The 27787-nt window shown below is 45.4% G+C and overlaps 2 protein-coding genes across 6 annotated transcripts; both read left to right on the forward strand.

Annotated features, from left to right (window-relative positions):
* The first annotated feature begins 344 nt into the window (after positions 1 to 344).
* Positions 345 to 8808, forward strand: LOC147209156 (coiled-coil domain-containing protein 149-like). Of its 5 annotated transcripts, none has more exons than XM_086104824.1 (13): positions 345 to 570; positions 1364 to 1465; positions 1539 to 1577; positions 2086 to 2193; positions 2278 to 2394; positions 2477 to 2649; positions 2716 to 2788; positions 2875 to 2959; positions 3368 to 3512; positions 3873 to 3949; positions 4056 to 4088; positions 5937 to 6026; positions 7619 to 8808. In XM_086104824.1, exons 1-13 carry the CDS (start codon positions 523 to 525, stop codon positions 7921 to 7923), a joined length of 1395 nt encoding a protein of 464 aa, XP_085960950.1. In that variant the 5' UTR covers positions 345 to 522; the 3' UTR covers positions 7924 to 8808. The 5 variants fall into 5 exon arrangements, with proteins under 5 accessions (XP_085960950.1, XP_085960952.1, XP_085960951.1 ...); XM_086104826.1 differs by having other exon boundaries at positions 348 to 570; positions 1277 to 1465; XM_086104825.1 differs by having other exon boundaries at positions 348 to 570; positions 1283 to 1465.
* A 2132-nt stretch (positions 8809 to 10940) lies between these two features.
* dhx15 (DEAH (Asp-Glu-Ala-His) box helicase 15) lies at positions 10941 to 27520 on the forward strand. The gene is made up of 14 exons (XM_086104827.1): positions 10941 to 11082; positions 11799 to 12072; positions 12242 to 12435; positions 12620 to 12779; positions 13711 to 13929; positions 18580 to 18747; positions 22003 to 22089; positions 22192 to 22341; positions 22407 to 22515; positions 25144 to 25335; positions 25566 to 25688; positions 25748 to 25926; positions 26127 to 26296; positions 27223 to 27520. Exons 1-14 carry the CDS (start codon positions 11075 to 11077, stop codon positions 27329 to 27331), a joined length of 2142 nt encoding a protein of 713 aa, XP_085960953.1. The 5' UTR covers positions 10941 to 11074; the 3' UTR covers positions 27332 to 27520.
* Positions 27521 to 27787: the final 267 nt, after the last annotated feature.

Raw genomic sequence — 27787 nt, forward strand, 5'->3', positions numbered from 1 at the left:
TATTTCAAAATAAAACTCAGCCGAACTCGTTTTTTGAACTGAAATATGTGCTTTGTTTTTTCCCCCGAAGTAATTGTTTGAAATATGAATTAATTCTGTGCAGCACTAATTCAAAAATAATAAAATTAAAAATATATAATTTATTGGGTTTTTTTTAGATCAACAACCCCGGAAGTCAAGACAATGTGTGTACACAGGTATCGAGTCTTGCTTTTCCGCAAGCTTTCGTCTCCCTCACTATTTACATCTAAAAGAGCCCACATATGAAACCATTACATCTAAATTAGTCTTAAACAATAACAAACCAATTTAAGTCATTGGGACCAAATCGTTCAAAAATAAGAGCGAGGACACCATTTTTTTTTTTTTTTTAAAGATTAACCGGATATGTTTGTCTTCCTCACAGAGTCATACTCGACAACACGGACGCTCCGTTTGTGTGACGTAGGCGGTAAACAGATGGCGAGTCGTGCTCAGTCTTTCCCATTTCAGACGTTTTCTTGAAGATATTCGGAGAAAAAAATGCAGTCTTCTCGAAGCGAGAGTGACTGGCAAGGCCTGGTGAGCGAGGTAAGTGTGCCTTCCACGAATGCACACACGGGCTTTAGATGACCGGGATGAACATATGGAGCCAGCAGGTGGGAGTGATGCTCAACTTTTTGTACGCAATTCCAATATATGTGGTTCTGAACAACTGTTTTATCAGCCAATTACTCGATTAAATGCGCCTCAGCTGTTATTTCGTGGAGATGAGCGCCATTTAATGTTTCTTTTCGTCACGTTGCACCCTGCCTCCTAATGTTTGCCTTTCCACTTACTGGGCAGGTAACCATTGTTGGCATTTGCACAGTCGCATTTATATGAAATAATCAGAGGTGGGTAAAGTAATCATACATCGGATTTAAGTAAGTACTAGTATATTAGTACAATATGAGCAATACTTGTATAAAAGTGAGTATTCAGTGAAAAACAATCTAAAAACCCGACCTATTAGTGAGTATCTTTTTTAGTTTTTCATGAGTAGATAAATGCACATCCTGTAAAATATCAAATAGGATTGATCTATCGCCCACCAGCACCACCAAAATGAATGACATATTTATAAAATCATAAATCTATATCAAATCTAGCCTCAAGAAATTGTTTTTCATTCACTTTCTAATGTTTATAATCATGAAACAGCACAAGATAATCTGTTTTCAAAAGTAAAAACTCCTCCGAAAAATCCGTACTCAAGTAAAATACAGATACCTGAGCAGGTTATTTCTCACCTCAGGTAAAGATGTGTGTATGTTTGCGCTAGTTCCTGGTGTGTAAGCGCAAGCTGGAGAGCAAAAAAGAGGCCCTGCTCATTCTGTCCAAGGAGCTGGACACGTGTCAGCAAGAGCGAGACCAGTACAAGTTGATGGCCAACCAGCTCCGAGAGCGCCACCAAGGACTTAAGAACAAGTACAGGGAGCTCATTGTGAGTGTGTGCTATTTTTGTGCCTCAGCAGGCTTCTTGCCTTTTTTGACGCTGACATTTGTTCATGATTTAGGAAGGCGACCCGTCTTTACCACCAGACAAACGCAATCAGGTAAGTCTGTGGAATAATGTTGTCGGGGGCTCTTCTACGAATCACTGTCACATTTTTTTTCTTTTCATCCTCTTCTTATTTTTATTCCTTTCATGCTCTGAGTGAGACATTAGATTCATTTTGTTGTGCTTGTGACAACAAACCTGCTAGTCGGTTAAGGTGTTTTCTTGTCCTATATTGAAGCATGGCGCTAATGTGCAAATGATGCATAATGTTCCAGTGGCTTGTAAAATAATTAAATACACTTTTTAGGAACAAAAACTCTTGTTTTTTAATGAAAACTTATGCCTAGTACACTACTGTCTGTTTAGGTTTGTCACAGTGCTTCTAACTGAAGAACTAAGAATTTATTTTTTTCGGGGTGTAAAAAGTTGGACCACTGGTGTAAAACTTTGCGATGTGGGCCAAATCAGCCGTATCATGAGGTCGGTCTCGGGGCCCGAGGCAATCGCCATGTTTGCCTCCCCTGTTGCGGCGCCTCTGAATGTTCGTTCTGCTTCCTGTGTAGGTGAACCTCGCCCAATTGCTGCGAGACTCCAAGGAGCGCGTGAAGCAGCTGACCGAGGAGGCCAAGGAGCTGACTCAGCGTCTACTGGAGGCCCAAGGGGATAACAAGGTAAGTGGGAAACGGCGCATACATCCGTCTTCGACCGCCAGACGTTGCTGAAACCGGCAATGTTGTCCTTCTTGACGGCGTCAGCTCCTGCGAATGACGATTACGCGACAGCGGCTGGGCGACGACGAGGTCGGCGCGCGACACTTCCCCGCGCACGAACGTCAAGATCTGGTGCTACGGCTGGAGAGAGCAGGCCATCAGGTTGGGATAGCCCCATCTGTACACAATGAGATGTCCTAATTTTCAGGCCTGTAATTTAGGCACATGTTTTGCATTCCGGTAGATGGAAGAGATGGCGCACAACGTGAAAGCCCTGACGGACGAGCTCCACGACATGAAGGCGGAGCGCGCCGTGTATCGCGACAAGGCCGAGCGACTCAACGTGGAGCTCAACCACGTTCTGGGCAACCGGGACTCGCGCATCGTTGACGTGGACGCGCTCTGCATGGAAAACCGGTAACGCGCGCGCACGCCGTTTCTCTCTTTTTTGTTTGGGATTTGAAGGTGTGTTCCTCCTCAAAGGTATTTGCACGAGCGCTTCAAACAAATGCAGGAGGAAGTGAACCTGCTGAAATCCAACATCATGAAGTACAAGGTAGAGAGAGGCTTGTTCGGCCGATCACTGAAAAGACGAGCTTGGGAGCAAAAAAAAAATGTTTTTAAATGGTGGAATCTTTGCAGGCCACGCTAACAAGGAGGAAAAACTTGAGCGGTTACGAGAAGTCACACAGTAGTCCGATTACGGGGGTCCTCTCCGCCGAACGAGGTAACCAACGAGTAACTGCACAAAATCTTTTTCTCGGTTTATTGGATTGATGACAAATTGACGCGGGCGGGGCATCTCTAGGATGGGTCTCGAAGTCTGTACTTTTTATGTTACTGTCCCATTTGGGTCGGTCTTACCTCGAACCGATTCATGTGAAATCAGAAGTTACTCATCCTTATTCCTCTTCACCTTAGCTTTTGGCCAGTGAATCAAAATCAGAATCACCTTTAATGTCATTGTATTACATACAACAAAATTTGGGTGCCACTCCTTAGTGCATTTCGGAAAAAAATAAATAAATAACGGGTTAATAAATACAAAACTCAACAACAACCCACAACAACAGCAAAAAGCTGATCTAATTTTGACTTATCCCATCAAGCTGACATTCATTTCTCCCCTTTGCAGTGGAGGAAATGCTCCTAGAGGAGCATGGCTGCAGCCTCCCGGCCACGCCTCAGTCCATTTGCGAGCTCAAATCCCTGGCCACAGCCCTGCTGGAGACCGTCCACGAGAAGAATCTCGTCATCCAGCACCAACGGCACACCAACAGGTGAGCGATTGATCGATCGGCGGCCTGATCGGCTCCATTGAGTTGACTGATGTTTACTTTTGTTCCGGGACAATGTGCAAAAATAACATGCAACTCGAGGAATCAAGGTGCCATGTACTAGTTTATCGTTTGTTGTTTTTTTTTTCTTGTGGCAGCTAAAAAAAAATGAAGCCAACCCGACTCCAGTGAATTTCCTAGCATCCTCATTTATTATGGCAATGTAATGCAATACAATGTTATTTTTATTTGCTTTCTTCCGCAAATAGTACATGCATTAGCATCCAGTATATGAATCTAAAGTGCATTCACCGCATGGTGTTCGCAAGTCTATTCAAATGAATTGCCTCCCTCACATTGCAGGATCCTCGGGAACCGAGTCGCCGACTTGGAAAGGAAGTTGAAGACGTTGGAGGTTGCCGGCTTTTGGAGTCTCCCAGGTGCGTCTTTTCTGGACTCCAAAGCTCAACAAGCGCGTACATTTCCTCCCTCTCACGCTTTTTTTGGTGTGTCTTTGTCTTCCTCTTTGCGGCGGCTGCGTCTCAGGCCGGACCTACCGCGTGTCCGTGGGAATTGGGAGTATGTATTCCTTGTGTGTCACCTCGTGTTTGCCGTGGGTCAACTCCACTCCATCCACCATCCATGGTGCAGTTCCCCTTCTCCCCACCGGGGCGCGGTGTTTTGCCACATTTAAGGCAACGGCGAAGATGAGTGGGGGTGGGGGGAAGGGGTGAGGTGCTGCCGACCTGTCACCACCATCATTCTACGCCATAAAACTGACAAGCGTCCATTATGGAAAATGATTGCCCACATTACAAACACATTTAGGGCGAATGTGGCGTTATTAGGGGATTTGTAGGCGCCTGAACGAGAGGTGTGGGCTTGATGTGTATAAAGCAGGACGGAATGAAACAGGCAAACTATTTGTTTTTGAGTGAAACACGCATGATTGACATCCCCCTCAGCACCCAATCAGCCCAAAACAAAAGCAGTTGCGCGCATCCATTTTTTTTTTTTTTTTGTGGCACAGCCTCACAGTTGAATGGTTCGTCGTAAAAGGTTGATGATCGCATTTGGCAGGTTTGTGTGTGTTTGTGACGCCATCAGCAACATATGGTGTCAGGCCAAGAGGCGCGCAGCCATCACTAATGAAGACAGATGACGGCGAAGTTAAGGCCACTTTTGACGCGGGGGAGGCGCAGCCAACACTTTTATGGACGTGACGATAATGCCTACTGATCTTAAAAACGATTTTTCAAACGTGAGCGGCCCCGCACAGGACGAAATATCGCCTTGTGTGTGCCGCACTCCAGATAAGTGACTTCCCAACTGCCGTGTCGTCAGAGATCAAAACATTTGCCGCAGGAAATTGTCCAAAATAGCTTCATTGCTCGTCATTCAATGTATTAATATGTGCCGATCACCACAGGTAATCGAAACTGGCTCTAGCAAGTTTTGTTCAAACCGACCAATCGGAGGACAGAGAAACGATGATGTCATCGAATGTCAATTTGCTTCATTGTTCATGTCGTTTTTCGTCCTTTTGGACCAGCACTACTTATTGGAAAGACCCTGTGCAAATTTGATTGAGGTGACGACACACAGAGGCTGAAATCTGATTGGATGAAAACAATAATAATAACAATAATAAAATCCTCCATCCACATTCACATACTGGAAGCAGCCAAGACAAACGCAATGTTGCCACAGCTATTAAATAAAGGGTTAGCTGATTGCCCCTAAAAATAAAGATGTGCCCTTCCTTTGGCAGCAATGATTTGAACACCAGCTCAGTGATATGTGGCTTTCTGTTCAGCCCGCATATTGCTGAGCGGGCATTAAATCCACCGTGAATCCCGTGCTGAATGGAGAAAAAGTCCTTAAAAATGGCAAAATTAGCCCTCAAAAGCCCTTAAATGCTCCATCAATAGAAAGCAAGTGGAAGAGTGGGAACCCTACATGTTGAAAACGTGACTTGGCGTGTATGTGACACCCCCCCCCCACCCCCGCCTCACACGATAGGGCATAGATGACCATCCCATAATGGTTCACGGCTGAAATTATAAATTGCTTCCCTTTTCCACGTTTATGTTGCATTTATGTCATGTGTTGTGTTTATTATTTTACTTTATGTTCACTGTTTTGTAAAGCGCTTTGTTACAACTGCAGCTGTTGTGAAAGCGCTCTATAAATCGGGATGTATTGTATTGTGTTTTCACGTTGATGTTCCTGTTGGTTAGTAAAACACTCTATTAAAAATATGAGAGCGTTCGATTACTAGTTACTCGATATGGCAGTAACTGGCCAAATCTCATCAAATGATGAAGATGAAGAAATAAATACAATTTCAAGAGACAAATTCATATTGTGAATGTAGGTCAGCGCCTGAAGTGGGCTGATGACTAAACTAAACTTTTGTTCTGGTAGGAACGCAGAACGAGGCGCCATCCAACGAGAAGCTCCCGCCGGGGCTCCATCCAACGCAGGCGGCCTCTCAGCCTCACCGTCCGCCTGCAGGTAAGGCGCGTGCAAAGTCGGCCCACTGGCGAGATGGGACGAAAAGCGCCATTAGCCCACGCGTCCGTCGCCTCTGCCGCCTCGTCTCCTCATCGGCGCGAGTTGCCCAAATGCCGTGGCATTTGGAAAATGGGAGGCGAATTCTCGCCCGCTGACATTCACAAACTTCTCTTGAAAGACGACCAAGTGTGAAATGTATGCGTAAAGATGGAAAGGGGGGGGGGGGGGTGAAATATGGATGCCGGACTCAAGTAACATCGTTCTCCTCCCATGTTCGTCTGCGGGGCCTTTGAGAGTCTTTAACCTTTTTTTTTTCTTTTTTTTTCCATGCGTGTCCACAAATATGGGTCAGTAATCCCCCAAAGTGCGGCCACATTTTGGCGAAGAGGCAGAACTAAGCTGTTGCTGTCACATGTCCCCTTGTCACTGTCGCTGCGACTATATTTAGACTGTTGCTATGGAAGTGCTCCAGCCACAATTGAAATAACATTGTCTGTGTTGACCAAACAGAGAGCATTCACTTTGCAGTAAGGACCAGTAAGGGTAGTTGCCTGTCAAAGCCAGCAGATGGCGCCGCTACCGCTACTCTCAGTGAAGTTGCAATATTGTTGGTGATTACTCGCACTTTTTCACTAATATGACGAATAATAGTGGTAGATTACTGTCGTCCCAAAGTGCAATTTGTATGAAAGCGAGAAACGATGTCGGGAAACTCCAAAATGTGCACATTTCTTATTTTCCGAGAATGACTAAGCATTCCTTTTTGAGTCAAGTAATTAGATTACAGTTGCTCTTGTAATATCGCAAAACATTACTGGACTAATTACATTTAATTCAACATGATGTAACAACGGTATTTTGGAAGAGCAATATTTGAGTTTGACACCAGTGATTTCGAGTGATCCATTAACCTGCCATGCAAGTTTTTGGAATGTGGGAGGAAATGGGAATACCCAGAGAAAACCCACGCAGGCACGGGCAGAACGTGCAAAACTCCACACAGGGAGGCCGGAGCCGAAGACGAACCCTGTACCTCGGCACTGTGAGGCGGATGTGCAAACCAGTCGACCGCCGTTCCGCCCGCCTTTATTTTATCCATCCATCCATCCATTTTCCGAACCGCTTAATCCTCACTAGGGTCGCGGGGGGTGCTGGAGCCTATCCCAGCTGTCTTCGGGCAGTAGGCGGGGGACACCCTGAACCGGTTGCCAGCCAATCGCAGCCTTTATTTTATATATTTTTTAAAAAAGTAATTATGTAAAGTGAAGTCTCGAAAGTTTGATCCAACATTTTTAATGAAAAGAAAAGTAGTCCTTTTATGTTCGGTGAAATGCAGGAGATTATAAATATTTCCAAAAGGTTGCCTTTATTTTTAATAAAAACAAACTTTATTCTTAAATATCACTGTTAAAAATGCAGTGCCAAATCAGAGGCAAACCCGGGTGTCATATTTTATGTTAAGCAGCTGCTGAATCTAAATACTAAAGCAACTTGAAATGTAACTTAGTTACTTTTAAAATCAGTTATCAGGAAAGTAACTCGGTTACCTTTGAAAGCAAGTAATTTGTAAATAAATCATTTACTTCTTCAAGGCAATAGTGGCAACACTGCACACGACCCAAGTTCCCATGAATCAATGTGGGAGTGCCACACGGCCGCTGGCGACCTTGGCACAGATGGCGTGCCACAGCTGGCGGCGGCGGCGCAGACGAACGAGATTGACGGCAGACGAGGCGACCCGGCGACCCCGACGGAAGAAGACGGACGGAGTCCCGTGGAGGAGGCGGGGCGGGAAGCCCAGGAGCCAGACGTGGTGGCAACAGTGGAGGAGGGCGAGGAGGCGGTGCTGGCGCTGGACGTCTCACCCAGCCAGTCGCGCCTTATATATAATATATAATCGCAACTCACATGCGGTGGAACGTTGCCAGGAGGACCGTCCGACGCCGAGCTGCGTGGCGTGACACACGTCACCGCTTGGCGTGAATGCATTTGAAGAAGGCTGCCTTTTCATTTCCTTGCTTCATTGCAAAACGGGACATTATTTCAATTTGACGGAGCGTTAATTGATTTTTACCGTTACCGCTTAGATCCGTGAAATAGGTCAGAAAATCGGCATAAATGTTGATCGTTGTGATTTTCAAAATAAAAAGCAGGTGTTTGTAAAAGTCGTTTTTGGAAATTGATCATCCGCCTGCAATCAGTGGCAAGAAGTTGAATATTGACTGTTGAGACGCTGAAACGCCCCCCCCCCCCCCTCCCCGAACCCCTCCCCACTCCCACGCAGGTGACAGCTTGCCTCTCCATGCAAAACGCCAGAAACCATGAGGTGTTTACCCGGCGCAACTTGCTATTTTTAATCCCCACGCCACTAAATAAATTGGAGCGGCGGGCGGGCGGCGGCGTGAACCCGACGCCAGCCAGCTGATTTGGCACGCCGCTAAGAGGCCCCTTTCCTCCCCGAGCGAGGAGCCGAACTTTCTCAAGCAGATGGAGTGCGAACTAATGAAGTCGTAAGACGATAGCAGCTCGCTTTTGGATTCCTCATCAGGAATCTTTGCACGCCTTTGAGACAGCGATGAGATTTGCAAAGTTGTTTGGGGAGAAAACAGCATTTTGCCAAGAAGATCCTGGAGCTCTTGCGGGCTTGTGTGACATACATTCCCTCAACATAAATTCCAACAACATCAGAGCTATGACTGCGAATTTCATGGAACCGCTGTGGCCAAATGTAGTTGGAAAATAATATTGCAATAAATCGAAATAAAAGAATGTGCTGCAACTATTTTTGGGGGGGTTCAGTTCCTATTTTGACACATAGGGGGCAGTCAGTACTTTTCCTGACTGATCAGTCAACCCTGGGCCAACTCCCGTTTGTCAGATGGCCTGACACTGTCAGTAGCTGATTTCGTCATTTACGTTTTGAATTATTTAAGGGATGCAAGCAGCAGTGAACGAGCCGTCAGTCATTTTATAGTAGCTTTTATTCATTTAAAAATATTACCACTTCAACTATTGTTGAGGTTCTTGGAATAACTTTTGGGATAACACGAAAACACAATATATCATTATTATTAAATATAATTTAATATGACAATTTGAAATTTTGGCACAGACTTTAGCATACGTCATGGAAGTTCACATGCCTGATTTGCTTTTGCGGGCCATATAAAATGTTGTGGTGGGCCAGATCTGGGCGCCGAGCCTTAAGTTTGATACCAGCACTCTAAGTAGTGGTGCAACTCATTTTTTAAAAATCTTTATATGAATCTAACAAATGGAAACAGCATGCCACCAGTAACACAAACACCTCATCGATTCAGTACAAGTAATGTTGCCCTTCAGCTTATTTTTACTGTAAGCTTTGCAGTTTTGTCTTTTTTTCACCTTTTCCCACAATTTCATGACGCAGCTGGCTGGGTCACCACCATGCACATGGGCTCCAATAAGTGTGACCGTCATCATCATCATCATCTCGCGGAAGGTTGAAGGGCGAAGATGATCTTTTCGGAGGCCGCACTTTCCAAGCCAGGGTTAATGACTCTCGCAAGCGGCTGATTCTTTTTCATCTTTGCGATGGCCCTCGCGCGCCCGAGTTGTTCTCGTATCTCGGGAGACGCCTGGACGCCCGAAGCTTTTGGGGCACACGACTTGACAAGTGTAACTTTCTGCTCTACTGCTGACAGGCCTTGTTATTAGCTGTCAGAAAAGGGCAGCAGTGCGCCACAGAGGGAAACAGGCAGAGCTTGTCACTCCTCTTTTGCGATGGAATCACAAGTGAAGGTGAACAAAAGCCTGCTCAGCCTCCAGCTACATCAGTAGCATAGATGAAAAGGAAAACGAGATAACAACTGCAATGTGGGAGGGATTTTTAAAAATATATTTTGTAGATTTATTGTGACTTAATGAGGATTAAGTTGATTCAACTGATTTGAAAAAGTATGAAAAATAGAAAAAAATGATAAAAGTTCTACCCATGCATGCAATTCATGATGTTGTTGCTGCTGAGTCATGTTGCTCACTTTTTTCCTCTTTCTCGTGATGGCTAAAAAGATTTTAGCAATCGGGCTGCATTTATGTTGAGAGTCACAATCACAGAACATAATTACAACGATGGAAAATATGTTTTGACAGTAACAAGGAAGACAAACACAATCATAAAGCACTTCTTTTTCATTAGCTATGTTAAGTTGGTCACTGAGCAATTTGGTAATTTAAAAAGTACAACAATTCATGATTACTTTCATAATCGATTAAACTGTTGACTCAATATTTCAATTCATCAATTAATCTGAAAAAAACATTTCAATTTCAATTACTTAATTAAAAAAAAGGAAATGATTTCAAATTGATTGTGCAGAAACTGCAACAACATACATATGATGATTGATTGATTTATAGGTTTGGTATGTACCATCTGCCATAAAATTGGCAAAAATGTTGAATAATGTTTTACAAAGTAAAAGAAGATGTTTGGGAATGTCCGACTTTGATTCGACACGAAAGATATTCGGACTACTTTCACAGAAGACTCCAGAAATATTTACTGTTGAGAGGCTGACATTAGAGGATTTGAAGTTAAACAATTTGCAGTTAAACAAGGTTATTAAATCATAAATCGATGATTAAAATAGTTGATCCATTTGATAATCAAACACTAAGAATTAATTGATTTTACTCTCAATAATTGACCTAATTCATGATTAATCAGCAAAAATTACATTTATTTTTTTAACAACTCGTGCATGTTTCTGTGTTTTGTGCATGGATTCCAGTATTTTAAATTTCAAAGGGCAGGAAATGTTCTCCAATTCTCAATTGATGTATAGATTGTTTTTCAATCGATGAGCATTTTCTCGTAATATTTTTTCTTTTCCCAAGTGAATAGCGACGGATCCTTTCAGTGCTGCAGTTGCAGCAGCGTTTGCAGCCGAAGGGGGCGGACGCTCAGTGCATCAGCATCTCTCTCGTCCTCCTCATCAAGCTTGAACGACCCGATTCCCTGCAAGCATGCGACGTGTCGACATCGTGACACCTGTGTAAGGATAAACATGATGAGGTGAGGACGAACATGGGTGTCATTTTTCAGTTTCGATGAAGAATGTATGCAGTGTTTCTTTTCACATAGGGCAGCCCATGATGCTAGCCCAGTAGCAGGCATCGGGTTTGTTAATAATTGGGCGTATTTTTATGTTTTTTTTTCACGAAGTCAGCAGCTTTCGACGAAACATCAGATGTATAAGGTGTATAAATCATGGTGATTTTGTCTCAAAAATTGGAAATTGAGAGACTACGACGTGCGACAGTTTGACATCGGTCGACTCGTTTTGGATTAGCATTGTTACAATTGGTTGGCGGACGTCACGTGACTCCCACTCCGAAAGTTCTACCGACCAACAAGAATTAGGCTCTGGTTTTATTTACAGTACTGTATTGTTATAAAATTGTCCAAAGCCCTTCAAGCCTCTCCATAAATTAATGCGATGAGCGTTTTCAATATAATGACAGAATGCTCGCTATCAGTCGAAAGATACACGTAGAGGACTTTTTGAACGCGTTGGCCCGTTTCTGCAATACGCTAGTGTGTGCGCCATATTCGATGTGGCAACTCTGTCCGGTAAGCTCATGCACGGAAATACACACTACATAAAGCGTCCACCTACAAAGTTTATGCAACCAATTCAGCCAGTCGCATACATGTGAAGTGTGTTTGCAATATCTAACCCTTGCAAAATAATTATAACAGTTTTATGTTTCTGTCTCTGTCCCCTCCAGGCGTGACAGGGAGAGGTGCCGAGGTGGTGATGAGCGGTCAAGGGCTGACTCCTGTGTTCAGCGTGGAGAAACGGAGACTGACCGAAGTCAAACCACCATGCAGGAGCACATCAACCCATTCACTCAGCTGCCCTACACAGCTCGATACCACCAGATTATCAAGAAACGGCAGCAGCTCCCCGTGTGGAACTACCGAGAGAATTTCACACACATCCTGATGCATCACCAGTGTTTCCTTATTGTAGGAGAGACCGGCTCTGGAAAGACTACACAGGTAGGAGAAGCATGTGGGTAAATTAAATAAAGACACGAATTAATTAAACTAATTTCTCTAATCACTATTTTTCAACAAATTGTGGTGCCTTAAACTGTCCTATAAATTCTGGACTGACCAACCCAACATTTCACCTTCCTTTTCGCCTCCTCTTTTTTTTGTCCATCAGATCCCCCAGTGGTGTGCGGAAACGTTTCAGTCCACGGGGGAAGCCAAGCGGGCGGTGGCCTGCACCCAGCCCAGGCGGGTGGCGGCCATGAGCGTCGCCCGGAGGGTGGCCGACGAGATGGATGTCACGCTGGGCCAAGAAGTGGGGTACTCCATCCGCTTTGAGGACTGCAGCTCTACCAAGACCGTACTCAAGTAAGAACACATATCAAAGGCACACATACCGTACGATATGTAACCATTCTGAGGAGCTTGAGCTCCACCAAGACCTAACCCACATGTCATTGCAGTGATACTGCTAACGTATTAATGTCCATTAGAACTTCACAAGATCCTAACAGGAACAGAAATATTTCTAAATCACAATTTATTACCACAGGTACTTGACGGACGGGATGCTGCTGCGGGAGGCCATGAGCGACCCGTGGCTGGAGCACTACGCCGTCATTGTTCTGGATGAGGCTCACGAACGCACGCTCGCCACAGACGTCCTTCTTGGTGTCCTCAAGCGGGTGCTCCGCCAAAGATCGGACCTCAAGGTAAATATGATACGCCTGATTGGAAACTGACACCAGAGGTGGGCAGCAACGTTGTGGCGTCAATAGTCAGTCCATCGGTACAGGTGGAAGGTCTGCAAGTCTGCCACTAATGGACTAAGCACAGATGGAAGCTATTTTCTTCCGTCCCCCAAACCGCTGAAACCTGCTTGAAATAATGACGGACTGATGATGCCGAATGTTTAATGACACGCCCACCACTGCTGACACACTTATACCTTCTTACACCGAGCAGTAATGACCGGGGGGGGGGGGGGGCTAAGCCCTGCCTCAAGAAGTCCCTTGTAGTCTGAAAACCATTCTTCATTTACTTCAAAAACTGTTTCTTTGTTCACAGCCGAGTTAATCCATCGGCAAGTCACACTAAACCTGACTCGGCTGTTAACTGCAGTGCTCATAAAGCAGATGGATAACGCCTTGATTGTTTGTCATTGTGGAATCTGAGGTTATTGCGAACGATCCTCCTTCCTAGCGCACGGCCTCCCCATCTCCTGCATCCCCATCGGCTGGCGAATCCGGGACGTTTCATTTGCCTTGATTAAGAGCAATTATGATGCCCCGTCGTGCGTAAAGTGAAAATGCCGAGACGCTGGCCGGGCATTTGGCCCGCAATATAGCGGAGATTGAAAAGGGAGTGACACGCTTTCCCTCAGAATCCTAATGCGCTTGATCCGATGGCTTGGAAGGGAATGACATGTACCCAACATGAGCCGACGAGGACTGCGGTGTCCCCGTGTCGGTCGCCGACATCTTGCGAGAGCGTCCCAAAAGCCTGCAAGAATAACACTCATCCTGTGTGGCTTTTTACCACCTTGTGTCATCATCATCATTGTCACGGATTGTGAACTCATTCTCCGCTCGAGTGGCCGCTCCATAATTGGCCGCTCTCCCTGGCTGTTTTTCCCTGTTGCAGGTAATCGTCATGAGCGCCACGCTGGACGCAGGCAAGTTCCAGGCATTCTTTGACGGCTGCCCGCTGCTGTCCATCCCTGGACGCACGCACCCCGTGGAGGTCTTCTACACGCCCGAACCCGAGCGTGACTACCTAGAGGCGGCCGTCCGCACCGTTGTCCAGATCCACATGTGCGAGGAGGACCAAGGGGATATTTTGCTGTTCCTCACCGGGCAAGAGGTATGACTGCAGTAATCCGCTACAGCGCTGAGGCTCTGAGTGACAAATTATGAGTCACTGCTGATTAATTATAATTGCATGTGTTCACAGTTTAGTACCGGTAGTAGTAGTAGTAGTAGTATTTATTCGTGTGTGTGCGTGCACGCGTGTGTACATTATGTCAATGCTTCTACCTCAAATTTTAAGAATCTCTGTCATCTTTTCTCTCTTTTGTGACACTTTGGTAATAGATTTAATGTGACACTTTAATCACATTAAACACTTTAATCAATCCCAGGCTGCGTGTCACGATCACATTTCTGTGGGTCCGCCATCTTTTAGGATCTTACACATTGTGACACCATCCATGAGAGATCCAATGCTGCCATCTGCTGTCAATAGTGGTGGCAATGTTTTATTTATATTCATTCATTCATTCATTCATTCATTCATTCCCTTTCCAGATAGATGTTAAATACAGAGTTTGCCAAAACATTTCTCCACCCATTCCATTTAAAAAGAATGAATACCGTATTTTCACGACCATTCGGCGCACCGTATGGTTGGGCGCAGTCTCATTAATGGGTGCTATTTCTGTATTTTACACATAGACAAAACACACTGTATTATTGGGCGCAATTTTAAAGTGGTAAAACATATGCCAGCTTAAACATACGGCAAGCATGCGCGCACGCTAAAAACACGTTAGCTTGAAGCATACGATAGCATGCCAAGACATACAGATACAAGCTAAAAACACGTTTTTAAAAAGGCAACGGAAGCAAAACTGAGTTCCGTTGTATTTTATTTAGCCATCGTACAATGTACTCACGTTTTTCGATCAATCATCACCCAGAAATCCATCAAAGTCCTCATCCTCTGTATCAGAATTGAACAATTGTGCAAGTACCGGTAATCCATCAAAAACGCCGTGTTCCCTCTCGTAGTCGGTCACTCTCATTGCCATGTGGCTCCACAGAAATGATGCCGGCTTTGCCAAAAACTCGAACAACAGTGCAAGCAGACACGTTCGTCCAAGCAGCCACAATCCATTCGCAAATTGTGGCGTAACTCGCCCGGCGCTGCCTCTCACTCTTTGTAAAGTTGTGTTTGCCATCGATCATTCATTGTTCCCATGCCGTTCGCAACTTTACATTGAACGCCCGGTTGATGCCGATGTCCTGCGGTTGGAGTTCTTTAGTCAAGCCTCCGGGAATAACGGCAAGCTCAGAGTTCATTTGCTTGACTTGGTTTTTCACCGCTGCTGTGAGATGGGCACGCATGCCAAAAGCATAACCGATGGCTTGAAGTTTGAACTGAGCTTCGTAGGCGTGTCTCTTTGTAGAATTTATTTTCGGGGGTTCTTAGAAACCAAAACCGAAGTTGTTTTGCAACAATGCACATAGCCACACTCTATACATGTTGGTACCTGCTTGTGGCGTCCCTTTAGCGTCCACTTACACGCCCACCCTTCACTGATTGGCCGACTTCTTTGCCGCATGCTTGTCCACAGTCACTTCCGCCTTTTTTCTATATAAACAGCGTGTCGGCTCTCAATCAGGTTTTGGAACTCAGCGCATACACAAGACGCTCCGCATCATAAGGCGTCCTGTCCATTTTGGAGAAAATTTAAGACTTTTAATGGCGCCTTATAGTCGTGAACATACGGTAAATAGGTCGTTGACAGCAATTAAGTTGACGGCACTCCTTATTAGGATTCCAGTTGATGGCATTTTACGGAAACGGCACTCAAGCAGTCAACGCCTCACATTTTCAACACACACGCTGTGAACAAACACAGTGCAGCTCAGCCTCTGACAAGCGGACTTTAGGATATGCTATCAGCGGCACATCAAACGTGTCAAACTAACGTGAGCTACCTTTTGCTAACCGTAAAGCCGGTACAATTTCTAGCCTATCTATTGTCATCCAAACAGTCAATGATTCTGACTTCCTGTTCGTGTTTCCGACTCTGTTACTTGAAATTGTAGGTCACATTTTGCGTTGTCTGTCTGCCATTCAAGTTTCGAGGGTGCACTGGACACAATGATCTCTACCAGGGGTGTCTGGATGCAACCCTCAAAACAAAAAAGTTTGGACACCCCCGATGTAGACCAAGGGCGTTATCGTGTCCGTTTTGAGGCCAAATGCTTGTGCAAAGAGCATACCTAAGCGAGAAGGAGAGGAGTGACCAACCTGTCGTTCCTTCCTCCGCACCATCTCCTGAAATTAAGTCATTTCTTTCCCCTGCACACGCTCGCCCATTGATGTGTAATAGAGGGCAGGGTTCACTCTCGGTATGATGAATTTGGTTACAGCTGGGTGAACACACGCACACAGAAAAGCTCCACAAATGTCTCTAGATTTCCAGTCGAAGCCTGATAAACAAGCATTCGGTGTTTGTTTGATTTTTTTTTTCTTTACTTGTCATTGCCATTGCAGGAAATAAAGATGTGTGGACAGAGGGTCTATTGTGCACACACACAACATTTTTCATTGTTTCATTTGCTCTGCATATAACCGACGACCATGAAAAATGGACGCAGAAAATATGACTGTAACTCATGTATGGTCCTTCCTTCTTCTGCGGAGGATATTGGCAGACGGCACGTCAGTTTAATGGTCCATCAGCGCCACCAACTGATCTTGTACTTCCAGCGCAAGGAAACCAATCTGAATTAATGGTTCCTGGGTGTTGTCAAGTATGTCGCCGCCGTCTCGTGTTGGGCCTCTGAGCCACACTTGTTTGTCAAGTTTTGCTTGGATCTGAAGAAAATTTTAAAAAGCTCAAATCCCAAGTCAGGGCACTTATGTCAAGGCATCGCTGCAAATTATGAAAAAAAAACCCCCAAAGTATTGTCAAACCTCGTTTTAATTTCAAATCAGGGCCCCTTGTCTCGTACGTCATCTGTGATGTTTGTGGCTCATGCGCTCCAATCTTATTTTATTTTTTTGGGTGGGCAGGGGGGTTGTTCATTATTGAGCATCCTAATTGGGTCGAAGGAGTGTAATGTTCAAAGGGTGCCGTTGCAGCCTCCTTCTAGCTCTTCTTCTTCACCTCTACGGCCTAGCAGCAACTTTGAAGTGGACTAATGATGGGGAGGCAATTCGCGTCCGTGTTTTTTGTTTTGACTTTGGTACACCCCTGCTTTCAACACCAAACCCATCGCAACTTTCAAGCAAAGATAAATCCTAATGTTTAAGCTTCCCTCTCAGCTCTCAACTGCGAGCGTCAAAACACCGCACAGCAGTGCGGTGCGTGGGGCAAATCCAGAGAGGGTGACCTCGTAGAGGAAAGCGTGTGGGTATTGGCTGGTGGACACGACCCAACACGTGGGCCGTATTCCTCCGGGAACACCAGCCCAGCTTGCTTCCAGCGCTTTGGCAAAGATCGCTTTTTTTCCCCCTCCGCAGCAGCTGCTGCATCCCGAGGCTTGATTGGCTCTTAATACGCCGGCTAATTCGACCGATCCATTCCGATTTACCGGTTTCCCACTTGTCACAGTGTTGATTAAGAGACACACGGCCATCGGAAGGCTTTGACTTCATGTGATGTACAAAGGGACCACCGGTGAGCTCGCTCATTCACGTTCAACGGTGGGGAAAAAAAACTCAGACACGCTTCACACTCATCAATTATTCGTGTGATATATTCACAAACCTTGACACAGACAGGAAAATAATTCTTGCTTCTGAAAACAAATTATTTGTATTAATTATAAAGACAAACGATACTATTTGAATGCAAACAGCTTCTAGCTCGAAGCTCGAGGACACAAATTTGTGCCTGGTAGTAGTAGTCACAACAGCTTTCTGGTCCGTCGCACTCATGGGGGAAGTGGGTGTTGCGATCCACTTTTCACCACCCAATAAAGTTGTTGGCCGTGTCAAGAGTTGTTTTTGTATATACTGCGGGCCACAAATACATACGCACATCTGTCTATCTGTCTGTCTCGCTTTCTCTTTTTCTCTTTCTAGGTCTCTTTTTTTTATCTCTCTTTGTCTCTCTCTGTAAGTGTGTAACTTGTGTGTCTGTGTGTTTTATAGAGGGAGAAATAGATTTATTTCACTATTTATTTTTCTTAAGAATTTCACTTTGCTGACCATGCATTGCTTTATTATTTTTTTTTGTTTTGCATTTTTTTACTGTCTGGCTGGCCATGCAATGCATTCATTAGCCTGCAGGTGGTGCTACAGCCCAGGCTTGCAGTCACTTGTATCCAGGCTGTGATGTTGACAGTTGGAAGATTAAAAAAAAAAAAAAGAACGACATTTATGTGCAGTTTTAAGATGTTTCTACGTGGATGTGTGTCCATAAATAAAAGTGTCCAGCCTGTCAACTCCAAGTGCACGTGTTACCTTGCGCCGGTGCTGTCATGTTGTCTAACTCCTGCGGCCACTCAGGCCTTCCTTCAGTCTGGCTCCAGAGGCTTGAGCCTGACTAAACTGATTTGCCGGCGGTGCGGCATATTCCGCTTTACAACGCTGCGCTGCAGAATCATGAAGCCTGTTTGTGTCTGGCTGGCTCGCAAGCTACAGTTTCCGTGATTGCTCGCCGCAGACCACGCTGAAGCTGTGGCGTCAAATTGGAGGGGATAGCTGCAAGTAGTAGCGACGTGCTTCTGTTTCGTGGCCGCTTTATTTGATTCATGCTCGGTTTGTCTTTTACAGGAAATCGAGGAAGCCTGCAAACGCATCAAGGCGGAGGTCAACGACTTGGGACCCGACGCCGGCGAGGTGAAAATTATCCCGCTGTACTCCACACTGCCGCCACTGCAGCAGCAGAGAATCTTCGAGTCGCCTCCGGCCAATAAACCCAACGGCGCCATCGGAAGGAAGGTAAACAAAAATCTAAATCGATAGCTTCCACTGCGCACAGTAGGAATTATCAGAATTATGTCATATAATCCAGTTGAAAATCGCAAGGTCAGTCACACACAGGATGATGAACATGTTGGATGTGGACCTTTATGGGGCGTGGCCCAGTGAGTGACGTCGCTCCTTGTGAGTGTTTTCATTTTGGATTTGTGTGTTTGACTCTTGGTCCTGTTGAATAAGTGTCAGAAAGTGCATCGGCATCTGTGGCTCTCCTTACAGTTTCTTAATTGCTTTGCTAATTTTATATTTGCATATACACTCGTGCCTTGAGATTAAAACAAAACAAAACAAAAAAGCACTTCCAACTCCTGGAATGAATGGTAATGCAAAAATGCTATAATCAAAGCATTTCTACCATGAATTGAATATTTAATGCACACGGTTTGTGACAAAACTAAACTAAACCTGGGATGAAATCGAACATTGTTCCTCCTGTTTGGACCTGCTGTTCTTGAATCGTTGACATAAAACAGGAAGTCAAGGAAGGAGCAACTCCATGAGCCAGCAATCCTGGCCACAAATGGAAGGAGGAGGTAATACGCACTCCTCCTGGGCGGCCTCACGTCGAGTGAAAAATGCAGAGATGTCATCGGAGCCTCCCCGAGAGAAAGTCGTGAAAAAGAATTAAGGCTTGTCACGCCCGCCGCTGCGCATGCTAACGACTGCATTAGGCAGCCCTCAATTAACATAAAGCACTGGCTCGTCATTTATTCGCCATTTGTCCGGGAGAGCGGCTGATTGGCTTACCTCCCCCCCCAAGACTGTAATCTCTCTTGGACAAATGCGTTACGATGAGTTTATCTGGAGTGTTACGTCAAATCTCTCGACCCTTTTGAATGCGGACGCGTCGTTTGACGCACTTTTCAGTTTAAGCCCGAGCTTTATTTGTCAACAAAGCTCGGGTCGCGAGCGTTAAACTGTGAGCGATGGCCCGCGTTAGCCGCTGCGCTCGCTCCCTCTGCAGGTAATAACCCAGAAATAACACGCAGAAACGACGCTTTAATGATATTACTGATGAAGCAAGGCCCGGATTATCTAGCGTGCCAACAGACTGGAAAGAGCCAGCAGGCATCGGGCGTAATGGCCCCGGCCGAGATAATCCTTCACAATCAATGCAGTCAATGACGCCGACGATATGATGGGGAAATGGGAGAGGGTGTCATGCGCGGCAGCTGCTTCTGTCCCACAGACAGCCTTGCTTATTGGTGCGTACGGGTAAGCGCTCGGCCATCTTGTTCCCAAAAGATCAGAAATTAAATTCTTCAAAACTCTTGTGACAGCGAAATTTAGCAACCTGAAATTTGGAAAACGTGTCCATCATTAGTACATTCACAAAAAAAGTCTCCAGGATCCGCCCCCAAAAAGACACAGGAAGTCAGCCATTTTGTTTTGAAGTGGCCATTTTATGCTAATTTCAGGTTTGCTAACTAGCCATTAAATGTTTAAAAAAAAAAAAAGACATTTGGTCTGAAAATGTCACTTAGCAACGTCACATTTAGTGGATATGTCTATCATGAGTAGATACAGAAAAAAGTCGCAAGAAGCCATGCTCAAAAAGACCAGGAAGTCTGCCATTTAGGTTTGAAGCAGCTATTGTGTGTTCATCTCAGGTTTGCTGACTGGCCATTAATCGTTCACGATCAGATAAATTGGGTTTGACAATGTCACTTAGGAACATGAAATGTGGTGGTTATATCATGAGTAGTTACACAAAAAAGTCTCAAGAAACCATGCCCAAAAAGTAGTTTGTTGCGGCCATTTTATGCTCATTTCAGGTTTGCTGATTGGCCATTAAATGTCAAAAATGCAGTACATTTGGTTTGAAAATGTCACTTAGTAACATGAAATTTGGTGGACATGTCTATCTTGAGTAGATACACAAAAAAGTCTCAAGACGTCATGCCCAAAAAAGAAAAAAAGCCTGCCATTTTGGTTTGAAGCTGCTGTTTTCTGCTCACGTCAGGTTTGTTGACTGGCTATTAAATGTTAAATGTGAAAATGTTACTTAGCAACATGAAATTTAGTGGGGATATCTGTCATGAGCAGATAAACAAAAAAAGTCTTAAGAACTCAAGAGTTTTGCGATTGCCATCAAATTTCAACCGAGTATACGTGACAGATGGGTAACGAAGTTGTGAAACATTTGTGTTTTTCGGCTAAAGCACGGCGGCGAGTGATGACTTGCCATACAACTCTCAACTCAAATAATTCAGGTCCACAAGGCAAGACAGAGGCTCACTGAGCAATGTGATGAGTTTGAACGTACATACTGTATAGAGTAAAAAATAAATCTGGAAAGTTTCCCCACTTATGATTAGATTCACGGTTGCCTCGTCTTGGCTGAGGTAAGTCAACACAAGTTGCCGATGTACACGGAAAGAAGCATTCTTTTTTTTTTCCCATTCGACGCCCACCCGCATATTAAGTTATGACACTAGAGAGGCAGTTGCCAGTTGGAGTGAGCTATTAGTCAGCCGTCACAGTCCTGAGTGCTGTGATGAATCTAAAAGGGCCATCGTTATATAAGGAGATCTCACCCCAGCGGCGGGCGGTTTGCGTTCGCGTGATGTGCTGTTTGTGTATATGCTCACAGCCACGGACCCATCGGGTGCGATGACTCATTTGACTGTCATTTCTCATAGGCAGTCTTGCTGTCGGGATAATTGTAATCAAAACTGATCCGGGACCAGAATGCGCTGGAGGTTCTGCCCCCCTTTCTATTTGCAAATATTACTTTTCATTGCCTCAGTAAGGTTTTTCGGAGGTACCTTAACTTACGGTTGCCCCGAGTGTAATGTGTGCTTCAGGTCGATTAAAGTAAATCATCAGTCATACTCAAAAACTCCAAATGGCTCCCCAAAATCGTCAGATTATTTTTCAAATTCAGCCCCCGAAGCCAGTTGAACTCTTTCAGGCCCAGCGGTTACGACAGTGGTGCATGAATGGGTTAACGTAGCAACACGAAATTTGGTAAACAATTCTAAAATGAGTAGACATGCCTAAAAAGACTCTGGAGGTTTTACATTTTTCATCATTCTAGACTTCACTGTTGATATTTTATCTAGTTACTACCAAATTTGAATAACATAGCCCACACGGGGAGATGACTAAATTTGAGTTTTGGTCAAGACGAATCTCCATTAATTCCTGACCCTGTGACCGTGCGGGATTTGATGTCAGGTTATCTCTCAACTCACTGGCCTTCTTTTCCTGCAGGTTGTCGTGTCAACCAACATTGCTGAGACATCCCTCACCATCGATGGCATCGTGTTTGTGATCGACCCTGGATTTTCCAAGCAAAAGGTTGGCAGACCTCGTGTTGCAGCATATTTCTTCGATGTAGCTTGAGCTAGGACATTGGCGCTGTTTGTATGCAGTAGTAGTGGCAATTTCCTGCCTGGACAGGTGTACAACCCTCGCGTCCGAGTGGAGTCCCTTCTGGTATCCGCCATCAGCAAATCGTCGGCGCAACAGAGGATGGGCCGAGCCGGACGCACGCGTCCCGGGAAGTGCTTCCGATTGTATATGGAAAAGACCTACAGGACAGAGATGCAGGTAGGAAGCGGTAAATGCTTGAAAAAAGCCATCTCAGGCCTCGCTTACCGCTCCTTGTTGCACAGGATAACGCCTATCCAGAGATCTTAAGGTCCAATCTGGGCTCAACGGTGCTGCAGCTGAAGAAGTTGGGAATCGACGACCTGGTGCATTTTGACTTCATGGATCCACCAGGTGAGTGTAAAAGTCCCGACCCCTTCCCGTTTTACGTGATCAAAAGCGATGCGCATAATGGTTGCAAAAGAATGGTCGACATATCCGTGGCTTGGCTGGCAAGATGAGGCCTTTTTTTTTTTTTTTTTGTGGCGTTGTTATAGTTTTTGAAAATTGGCCATTTGGTTTAACTTAAGGTGTATGTGTTGAAATATTGAGTGTTTAGGAATTGTGGAATAAAAGCAAGGTGTGATGATTGCTACTGCTAGCTAGTAACTGTTAGCCGACTCATTTAGCTATGAGCCTCCATGCGCTCTCTCTCCAAGTGACTCCAGCTCTTAATTCGTTAGCATTACTGTTTGCGATATTGATCTTCGCCGTTAGCACGATGAATATTTGGACATTGGGGGACTTTGAAACGTCTTCTTACCAGACTGTGATCGCATAGGGATCAGAAAGTTGCTTTCCATTTGACAGTGTGAGCTTTTTTAAAGTACTGATATTTCACAATCCTTTACAGTTGGTCCACTTGCATAGGCTCAACTCATTCAGTACCAGCCAATTCTGGACCAAGTCTGAAAAGACGGTTAAAAACGTCTTTGGGAGTGAATGAGTTATCTGTAATATTACCCATTCAACACATTGAAACACACTTTTTAAATTTTCTTCTCAGCTTCTTCGTCTCTTCTCCGAACTACACTGTCCATCAAGTCGAGTTCGGTGCTGTCCGATGTCCGTTGCAGCCCAACGTGGTACCGCGCTAAAAATGTGCAGCTCTAAATTCGGATTTGCCCGATTACTCAACTGTAAAAGCTCATTTTAAAATGATCTGCAATATAGCAGCTCTGCGAAAGATGAACCGCAGTATGGCGGGGGGGATCCTTGTCCTCTCATATTTGATTTCACATCAGACAACGCCGCCGTGTTGATTGGGATCAGTGTCGTCTTCATCGATACAAACGCGGTTACAAAGCGCTCTGAAACCTTGCGTCCGTTTGATGCGCTGTATCAAATCGGGGTCCGCCGCGCCACTCGGGAGCCGTCGAAAGACGACGAGATCAAATGATCCCGGCAGATATCAAACGCTGCATATTTGGAGCTTTTCGGAGCGCTTGCAGTTTTGATGAGCACTTTTACTTGGAAGCGCGCGGCGGCGCTTGTTGTGAATCACGCTGGAATTAGGCCAACCAGATTCCCCACGAGAGCGTGCGTTACTACATCTTCCCGAGGAGACCGCCAAACCCCCGCCGCCCCCTTCCTCCTCACCATAATATAGTTTTCATCTCGCCTCTGAGATTAAACCCATCTCCCCCCGCCCCCCTCCATCCCCCGCCCAGCGTGGCAAGCGCCATTTTGCGAACGAAATTGGTTACATCAATAGCGGCGCTATCGCCTGGGCTATTGCCTCCTCCTTTATATTCCTCCAGTGACTGACCTCCACCGCCACCCCCGCATTCCTCACAAAATGGAAGCGTCAACATATCGGATCGGCCTCGCCTGCTGGCCAAGCGGCGACGGGCTGAAGTGGGGAGGAAGGATGACTTTTTATTCCTTTGATGCACCGGTGGCATTGACGCCGCAACCTAACAAGTTCCTGGATGCTGCCGCACGCTTTGAGTCCTGGACAGACTCTTTATAATTTCTCGTCGCTTCCGATCGATTTTTATGCGCCCGCCTCCGAGTAAATGGGCCAGCCAGGGATGTGTCTCCAGAGGAGGCGCGCTGTGATATAAAGACTTAACAGCGTGTTTTGTTTGCCTGTTCCTGCCACTGTGTGTGGTGTGTGTCTGTGTGTGTTTTTTTGTGTTTTCCTTTGGAGGCTGTCTAGCTAATCAGCCCCAAACGCCATGACTTATTGGACGAAGGTTTCATTTGCCTCGTGACATTTCCAAAAGAAGTTCCTTTGAGCCGCACCCGGGTTTAATGCTCCTTTGGCCCACAGTGAACAGAGAACATTTCTGCGAGTTCGTGCGCTCGCTTATGCGACTTTAGTGTCTTAGTATAGTTGCTTGGCAAGTTAAACGTTCAGGAAAAGCCACGGTGATACACCGGATCAACATTTTTGAATCGTTTAGACCGGAGATGAGCAACTTAAATGCTGAAGGTGACCACAATTAAATTAATGAAGGGGCCACTCACAGTGTGGTTGCGGCCCCGTTTTCCATCCCTGATTTCGAACAAACTACCCCTGTGTTTTTTTTCCCATACTCCTCGGAGGAAACCGAGAGGAGGTTCATTTTTATGCAGCTGGTCATTGGGGTCGGTCAGTCACTGCATCTGGATGAAACCCATGATGCAAATCACGGACGACAGAAGAAGTGGCATGCCCTAAACTGAGCAGGAAGTTGGCCGTCCCACCCTATATCAATACTGCACTCAAATAATTGTTCACTTCAATGTATTGCACGTAAAAAAAACAATAGAAATTGTTATCAAACAAAACTTCAGCAATAACTCGTCCTGAAAGATTAAGTGCAAATATATTGTACCGGTACTTAAAGGTTGACTACAGTACAACTGGACCGTACGTAGGCAGCGGTTCTTTCGCATACCACTAGAGGGAGCCTGCACACAACACTCTGAGAGTCTCCGGCCTTTTTCCGCGTTCAAGTTTGCTGATCCAAAATCTGGCCCGTCCTTCCTTGGCAGCCCCCGAGACCCTGATGCGGGCTTTGGAGCTGCTCAACCACCTTGAGGCCCTGGACGACGACGGCGAACTGACGGGTCTGGGCGCCGTGATGGCCGAGTTCCCGCTGGATCCGCAGCTGGCCAAGATGGTCGTCACCAGCTGCGAGTTGGGGTGCTCTGACGAGGCACTCTCCATCACCGCCATGCTGTCAGGTAGGTACTTTCTGCCTTTCTGTGACTCCTCCGGTCTCTCTTTATCTCTGTTGTAACCTCCCGATGACATCACAAGATGACGTCAAGTACTAAATGATCAAAAATAAATAAATAAAGACGAATAGCAAAAACATTCCTGCAGTTGCGATAATGTAAATGGGTAGTGGGGACCGCACTTTGCCCACCCTTGGGTTAACTTCTCCCTTTGGGCCCATACCAATCTTGTTTAGTCCCGCAGTGCTTCATGCGACCCCCTGAAGCCAAAAAGGCGGCCGACGATGCCAAGATGCGACTGGCCCACCCAGACGGAGACCACCTGACTCTTCTCAACGTCTACCTCGCCTTCCAACAAAGTAAGTCAGTGTGCGGCATCCCCTCTTCTTGATTTTGACCTCTTCATTTTCCCACTCAGGCCACCGGTCATCGCAGTGGTGCTACGACAACTTTGTCAGCTACCGCTCGCTGATGGCGGCGGACAGCGTGCGCCTGCAGCTGGACCGCATCATGGAGCAATCGGGCTTGCCCCGGCGGACCTGCGACGGGGACGACGTCCACATCCGCCGCATGCTGCTCACTGGTTTCTTCATGCAGGTCGGGGTTATTTTACATTATAGTTGAAATCGTATCTTTTCTGATTGCTGTTGAGAAACAAATTATTGTTTTTTATTTGGGATTTTTTTTTTCATAATGAAACAAAACCAAACAGCAATGAAGCAATATCACAGGAGTGGGAGTGATGTTTTACTCGCTCGGCCACCCACCCCCCTCTGCTTTTGTCTCAATTTGGGCAGGTTGCTCACCTTGAGCGCAGCGGCCACTATTTGACAGTGAAAGACAAGCAGGTGGTCCAGCTGCACCCGTCCAGCGTTCTGGGCCGCAAGCCCGAGTGGCTCCTCTACGGCGAGTATGTGCTCACGGCCAAGAACTACATCCGCATGTGCACCCGCATCCACCCGCAGTGGTGAGTCTTGCCCACTCGCATGTGATTCTCAACCAGTGGGGAAATTATCCACTTTCACTCAATCGACGCAACGATTATTTAGTCACTCCAAATAATGTATTTTGTTTCATCTATCTATGCGAGTGCCTCATGTTGCCAGATTTACCCAGTAAAAAGTAACACAATCTCTTGGTACGTTTCAATCCATGTGTGTGTGTGTGTGTTTTAAGTAGTGTTATTGAAGCTAGAAAACACTGCGTCGACAGCACAAAGTGCGCGACAAGCCCTAATATTTTTGTTTGTAGCTGAAACTAACTCAAAATAGTTACTGTGTTTCCACCTTCAAAAGTTATTTGTTGAGTGCCATGACTGGTACTCAGTCATGGCACCGTATTCCATGATCTTAGCAGTCAAGTGTATTTTATCATTCAATAGCTAATAGTTTTGTCGCATGCACAATATGCATGCGTGAGGTAGACACCATGGCTGAGACGTACGTATGTGTTGTTGATTTGTTGTCCAGTCAATTCTTTCTCACTGCTGCCACCTAGTGGTGGTTAGCAGCAAGTGCCTTTGGAGGTGAAAGGTGCTGCTCTTTCAAAATATTGATGTTGCTTTCAAGTCAAAGTCAATATATTCATTGTAATAACTTTTTGTGGCATTTCTTTTAGTCATTGTAATCTGAATACTTGACTGGATAACATGTTAAATTTGTCATTACTGGGAAAAATGCACATTTTGGAGTAACGCGTGCCTTTGTAACCTGTCACCGTCATCACAGCCAGTGATATTTATTGGCATTATTTCACAATGTATGCGATGTATGTTCAGTATATTCTTTGGCTCTAAAAATGTTGGCAAATACTGTTTTCGGGTACCTGACCATGACCAAGTAGCTTCCCCTTGTATCAAAAAGTTTTCGGGCTAACGCTGATGCTCTTTTCGAGGTTGTTGGAAATCGCCCCGCGCTACTACGAGATGAGCAACTTCCCGCCGTGCGAAGCCAAGAGAGAGTTGCAGCGCATCAATGGCGAGCTCTCATCCAAGCAATTGTGAAGAAAAGAAATGCAGCCCATTTGTTGCGAGTCAAGGGGAGGCATCATCGAGATTGGCTTTTATCCAGAACAGTTCCCATCTCATCAGGTCGGACGATCACGCGTCCGCCTCTCATCTTTTTTGAGAGCTAGATTGTTGTTACATTTATTCCTCTCACAAGTAATAAACATGAATTTTGGTATAAAACAACCCCAAGTGTCGGTATTTTGGTCTAATGGACCCTTTTAACTGTAAGATGCAAGGTAAACAAGAATGCTGGCGACAAAAACAGGAAGTAGTGGTATGTTACAGAATCACTCCCTAAGACTTTTCTGTTGTCTTTAACTTAACTTAAATTCAATGCGTTCAAATTGAGATGCAATTTGACCTATGATGTGCAATACTTTTAAATGAAATGAAGTACATTTTTTGATTGTTCTATAATTAAGCGCAATGTTAATGTTGAAACTGTGAATA

The sequence above is a fragment of the Hippocampus guttulatus genome, chromosome 2 (genome assembly GCF_054856545.1).
Source record: "Hippocampus guttulatus isolate MCC_2025c chromosome 2, RoL_Hgut_1.0, whole genome shotgun sequence".
In the NCBI taxonomy this organism is placed as follows: domain Eukaryota; kingdom Metazoa; phylum Chordata; class Actinopteri; order Syngnathiformes; family Syngnathidae; genus Hippocampus; species Hippocampus guttulatus.